We start from the raw sequence: 6211 nt of genomic DNA on the forward strand, positions 1-6211 counted from the left end.
TTTATTTATTTACTTATGTAATACTGTTTTAGCTTGCTGACTGCCTTGTAGGGGTGGGGATATGGACAAAAAAATAATAATATGATAAAATAATATCTTCAGCTGCTGATGTTTCCTTGGTCTACCTGTTGGACATATGTTGCTTAGTACACCAGTGGTTTCTTTCTTCTTCAGGACATTCCAAATGGTTGTACTGGCTGTGGCTAATGTTTGTGGCTCTGATTGATTTCCCGTCTTCTCTCGTGTTTTTCACCCACAGACAGCTCTCTGATTTTCATGTTGCAGTCTGCACATGCAAAACCTGTCCTACCCAATCTGAACCTGAGCGTAGACATTCAGGGATATTTATTGTTTGAATAAACAATGTAATAGGACACACCTGTCAGTCACATGTTCACATATAAAATGGGTGGGTTCAAACAAAAGGTGCTATCTTCTATGTCGTGTATCAGATCCAGATGTAAATACCTGGAAATAAAAGCTGAAATTCGTCTTTTGATGTCAAATGTTTTCAGTCCCTCAACATCCTTTCCTTTTGTTCCTCCTGTCCAGGAGGGGCCATGATGACTTGGGTGACCATTACCTGGACTGTGGTGACCTCAGCAACGCCCTCAAGTGCTACTCCCGAGCCAGAGATTACTGCACCAGTGCAAAACATGTCATCAACATGTGTCTGAATGTCATCAAGGTACTGCTGCGTGGAACCACAGCGCAAAAAATCTCAAACATCTAATCCATGATTCAAGAAAACAATTGACGGACGAATTGATAAGAGTTGTGAATCTTTCAGAATCCCACGATTCTAGTCGATTCTGATTCCATGGATCACGATTCGATTAGAAAGCAATTTTCCCGATCAGAACTGACCGGGTCCCTCTGACCTTCAGTTCATGTTCTTTCCTGTCTGTGTCCACAGGTTAGTGTTTACCTACAGAACTGGTCCCATGTACTGAGCTACGTCAACAAGGCAGAATCCACACCGGAGATAGCAGAGGTGAGACGGCAGCCTTAAACCTGACGTTTTGAAGTTTGTTACTCGGGACCACAAACAAAATCACACCATCTCTGTTTTCTTTTGTTTTAGCAAAGAGGAGAACGAGACAGTCAGAATCAAGCAGTCCTCACCAAATTAAAGTGTGCCGCAGGTAAAGCAGCGTTCTACACCCAGTCCAATCACACAAGAGCCACAAACCACAATCACGTTTCTATGATACAGTGGCAGATTATGCCGTCATGTCTTGTAGGGTTACAATTATTACTCAATTAACTAAAGTAACTAATCGATCAATCACTTCTTGGTCTATTTTCAAGTGAGTTTTCAGATTTTTCAGATTCTAAAAATGTAAATATTTTCAGTTTCATCATGACAAAGCTGTTTGTTTCAGGCCTGGCAGAGTTGGCCTCGAGGAAATACAAACCAGCGGCCAAGTGTTTCTTGCAGGCGTCCTTTGACCACTGTGACTGTCCAGAGGTGAGTCCATGTCTTTGCTCCAAATCAAAAATATGAACAATTGTAAACCAAATCATGAAAGATTAATAATGGACGATGGTTTTTTTTAGATTTTGGTCAAGAATGAATAATACACATATTCTCAAGGTGCCTCATGATTACATTTAATACATTTTTTAATTTTAAGTTTGATAAAATTGAACCTATTCTTTTGAATGATGCAGGTCCTTCGTTGTGTTTGCAATAGTCTTTTCTGTGATTTATTGGCGAAAGGCTAAAGCTGCATTTCCACCGCATGAACAGGGACTTTTCCACCACAGGAAGTAGAGATTAAATGGTCTTGATTCATCTCCTGTTGTTTCTGAATGTATTTTAGGTTGATGTATTATTAAGGATCCCTCCCACCTCATGAAGTTCTTGAGTGTTCTGTTTTAAGAGCTGATATAATCAGTGTGTGTGTGTGTGTGTGTGTGTGTCTGCAGCTTCTGTCACCCAGTAATGTGGCTGTGTACGGAGGCTTGTGTGCTCTGGCCACATTTGACAGACAGGAGCTCCAGCGTAACGTCATCTCTAGCAGGTAGGAGCCACTAGTTCACCATCTCACTGCATGTCAGAGATAGAAATCTGTGTTGTTAAGCATGTTTTTTTTCTTGTGTCTGTTCTCAGCTCTTTTAAGTTATTTCTGGAGTTGGAACCTCAGATCCGCGATATCATCTTCAAGTTTTATGAGTCCAAGTATGCGTCGTGTCTCAAGCTACTGGATGAAATGAAGGTTGGAACAGTTTTTGATCTGAGTCTTCACAGCGTCACAAGTGTTAGTACATTACATGGCAGTGAAACATGCGGTGTCTCCTCCAGGATAACCTCCTCCTCGACATGTACTTGGCCCCACATGTGAAGACACTCTACAGCCAGATCAGGAACAGAGCTCTGATCCAGGTGAGGTTCTCTGCTGATCTACATATTTTCATGTATGACTTTAAATATATCCATAGATGCTAGAGATATTATCAGTATGAATATTACATAAATTATCTTTAGCTTTTAACTTTAAACGGTTGCATTTCCATTGGGAATATTTCCACACTAACCAGCCCCTACCGTTCCATGTTTGGCACCCTTCCTTTGGGATACCACAGTAAAATGGTATGGTACTGATTGGGCTCCATTGTTTTGTTTTTTAATGTCAATGCACCGATACAATGTCAGCTGCGAGCCTGACCCTGGACTTACCGTACTGTACCATGATGGAAACACAGCATAACTGGCTTTGGTCAAGGTTGGGAACAAGGCCTTGGATTGGCCGTCCAACTGAATGAATGTCAATGCAAGTGTTAAAATTGTTAGGAATACTAAAGTGTGTGTGTGTGTGTGTTCAGTATTTCAGTCCCTACGTGTCGGCAGACATGACTAAGATGGCTCAGGCCTTTAACACCACAGTAGCAGCTCTGGAAGACGAGCTCACCCAGCTCATACTGGAGGGACTCATCAACGCCCGCATCGACTCTCACAGCAAGGTGACGACCGCACACACACACACACACTGACTCACTTCAGCATGTTGAACTAAAGCATGTTTCCTGCGACCCATGGGTGTAGATCCTGTATGCAAGGGACGTGGACCAGAGGAGCACCACGTTTGAGAAGTCGCTGCACATGGGCAAAGAGTTCCAGAGACGAGCCAAGGCCATGATCCTGAGAGCGGCCGTGCTGCGCAACCAGATCCACGTCAAGGTGAGACTGGTTTTCCTTTGGTCACAGATCGTGTGTGAGCAGTCAGAAGGACTCCATGCGTGTGTGAGCGCCTGCACTGCGTCAGAGTTCACACTGTGTGATCTGTGCTGAGGTTTATATGGTTATTACATCTATATTGCGACTTGAGACAAGATATGCTCTTAGATTTGCTAATAAGGTATACACGTCACTTGATAACAAGTAACAAATATCCTTCATTTAACATTAAATAGCTGAAGAAATAAAGCAGGTATTATCTAAAATGCTGAAATGAGCTGTGGCCTGAGGAGAACTGCTGAGCCCTCCTCAGACAGGGTGAAAACAGCTGTCAGACTGAGCATATGTCAGTATCTTATACAAACACACTTCAAATAGTCTGAACTATCCACGGTCATAGTCCCGCCTCTGTCTGTCACTTTTTATCATGTTCCTCTGGTCTGGTCACTTTATGATAACTTTGTTTCCTTTCCTTCTTTATTCTGTGTACATTGTTATGGGGCCAGCGTTACAGCGCCACATACAGGCCTGGCATATGTATCACAGCAGACGTTTCCTGAAACTGCTCCATGTTAATGGAAAACCTTTTCAAAACCTCAAGTCACATAAACTGGTTTGTCAGTTCATGAGAATCAAGGCAGTAAAGAGGGTTTTGTGTTTGCTTCTCAGTCTCCACCCAGAGAAGGCAGCCAGGGTGAACTGACCCCAGCCAACAGTCAGACCAGGATGAGCACCAACATGTGAGGACGAGGACGAGGACGAGGACGAGGACGAGGACGAGGAGGAGGACGAGGAGGTCGTCTCCGTCTGCTTCATCTCAGCTGAGGACGGAGGTGATACAATGTAAAGACTGTATGATGACTTAAGGATTTAGTTAGCAAACATTTCCTGATGACGGCACTTCACTGTGTTACTGGTAGAACATGCACTTTGCTGTGTTCACACATGGATAGAAGTCTCATTAACACAAACTAAAGGTTTCAAATTAAAAAAACACCTACCCTAACTCACACTTCCATGTCCTTTCTTTTTAAGCATGACCTTCTTTGTCAAACAGTTGCACCGTGTTGTTCTGGTCCTGGTGAGAGAAGCACAGAAACCTGCTTCTACCTGCTCAACGTGGGCGGGGCTGGCTGCACAGAACTGCTGTGACACAAACACACAAACTAGTGACAGGCAGAGCAATGATTTTCTATCTACTGAATCATTAGAGTCAGTTGATGAAAACCGTTTGTTGACAGAATGGTTCGTCTGACACTGAACTGAAACACCACTGAACGTGGCCACGATCGCCGGCTCCTCTGTGACGTCGGCTCAGGGTAACAGGAAGTTAAAAAAAACACCAGGTTCACTGAAGGAGAAGCAAAGAAACCAACGGGGTCGAGTAGAACAGTATCATGGAAAAGCCAATAGTGTAAGAGAGATGTCATGTGAAAGAGTTAAAGGGAACAAATGTGTTCTGTTCATTGATCAACGTTTGCAGCATTACCACTGCTCTCTTTTTAAATTTGATCAAGTACAACATCGTTTAGTAGTTGTTTTTATTATTCATTTCAAGCACTCACACACACATTCCTCCTCTAGATGATATTAGAAACCTCAACTATTGACGGGGACAGCCGATGGCCAAGCGGAAAAGGAACTTGTCTTGTAAACGAAGAGTTCCCAGTTTGAGTGCCCGCCCAGTTGAGGGCTGGGGTTTCCCTGAGCAAGTACCCAAACTTCATTGCTCATTCTTAATTAGATAATTGGCCGTGGCAACGACTGGAGAGGGAGAAGCTGAAAGCACATTCGATCCTTGCTGTTGAAATTTAACTAGAAGCAATTATTAAATAAGATTTTCATTTACAAATGAATGGTTTGGTGTAAATAACACAACTATAATTAATGCCATTTATATAGTGTTACATTTGTGCTCCAAGGGTGGTTTCACTCATTGTCCCCACTTTAAATCACTGTGATGCTGCTGTGTTTGTTTATTAATTCATGTTCTATTACAGAATCTGTTTAAATTTGACCATTTTTAAAATGTATTTATTAGATTTTTTCAGATATTTTACTCATAAAACACAGTAAGTCGGTGTAGGGCTTTTATTTTCTTTGAAGGAAGTGACTTTCACGTCGACTTTTTGTCAATTTTATTTATTTTTTTTCAATCCCAACGTCCTCTGTTGTTATGTTTCTCAGATCCACTGTCTGGTGATCGACTAACACATTTATCTCTGTAAATGAGTGTAAACCTGTGGTTTTTGGGTGAAGTCAGGAGGTAAATGCAGCACGTGGAGGGCCGTGTGTGAGCACAGTGCCTTGTTGTTGTTGTTGTTGTTGTTGTTGTTGTTGTTGTTGTTGTTGTTGTTGTTCCGGGCTCACGCTCGCCACACACGCTGGAAGTCTCCGGATGCGTCAGGGTGAAGAACATAACTCGGATGCCCAGCTGTGCTGCTGCGGTCACGGCCGCCAGCAGCAGCAGTGAGTGGCTTCTTCTGTTTCACTGGAATCCACTTAGTAATAATAATTAATAACCTAGTAATGACCTTTCAATCAGTCCATTTAATCTTTGTTATGTGTGTTTTCTGTGTTTAGTTCCGTCACATGTCATTTAGCAAAGCCACTTACAATAAGTGCATTTCATCATTTGGGTACAAACAAGAGCTTGTACAAGTTTCTTTTATCATCCAGAAATTCTCTTTCACTTTCCATCCATCAGTAATAACTGTGCCTCACAGTGTATTTGGATGGTAATTCAGTAATTAATCAATAGATACACTTCATTATAGTATCATTAGTTGATGAATTAAGATTACATTTCATTGGGTGAAAGACAAACATTCCGCCACTGACCAAGACCACCTGCCTGATAGGACGCCATCAAACCTTAGAGGTTTTTCAACGGATTTGGCGCCCCCTGGTGAAGTTGAAGTGCCACGACTACATTACACATTGTCTCTTAAATATTCACATGCTTCCTTTGGTCCATACTTTTCAATAACAAAGCAATGATACTTGAATCTAACAGAAAATGAGTATTAA

At 42.1% G+C, this 6211-nt stretch overlaps 1 protein-coding gene across 1 annotated transcript in view; it reads left to right on the forward strand.

Moving 5' to 3' along the window:
• The window catches only part of gps1 (G protein pathway suppressor 1), an 8833-nt gene extending 4646 nt beyond the window's left edge, over positions 1–4187 (forward strand). Inside the window, exons 5-14 of the mRNA XM_058654483.1 lie at positions 553–688; positions 917–994; positions 1085–1145; positions 1386–1471; positions 1933–2027; positions 2117–2222; positions 2309–2389; positions 2830–2967; positions 3050–3184; positions 3851–4187. Coding sequence (XP_058510466.1) covers positions 553–688; positions 917–994; positions 1085–1145; positions 1386–1471; positions 1933–2027; positions 2117–2222; positions 2309–2389; positions 2830–2967; positions 3050–3184; positions 3851–3925 — 991 coding nt within the window. The 3' untranslated portion in view covers positions 3926–4187. The remainder of the gene's footprint in view (positions 1–552; positions 689–916; positions 995–1084; positions 1146–1385; positions 1472–1932; positions 2028–2116; positions 2223–2308; positions 2390–2829; positions 2968–3049; positions 3185–3850) is intronic.
• The last annotated feature ends 2024 nt before the right edge of the window (positions 4188–6211 follow it).

The sequence above is a fragment of the Solea solea genome, chromosome 16 (genome assembly GCF_958295425.1).
Source record: "Solea solea chromosome 16, fSolSol10.1, whole genome shotgun sequence".
In the NCBI taxonomy this organism is placed as follows: domain Eukaryota; kingdom Metazoa; phylum Chordata; class Actinopteri; order Pleuronectiformes; family Soleidae; genus Solea; species Solea solea.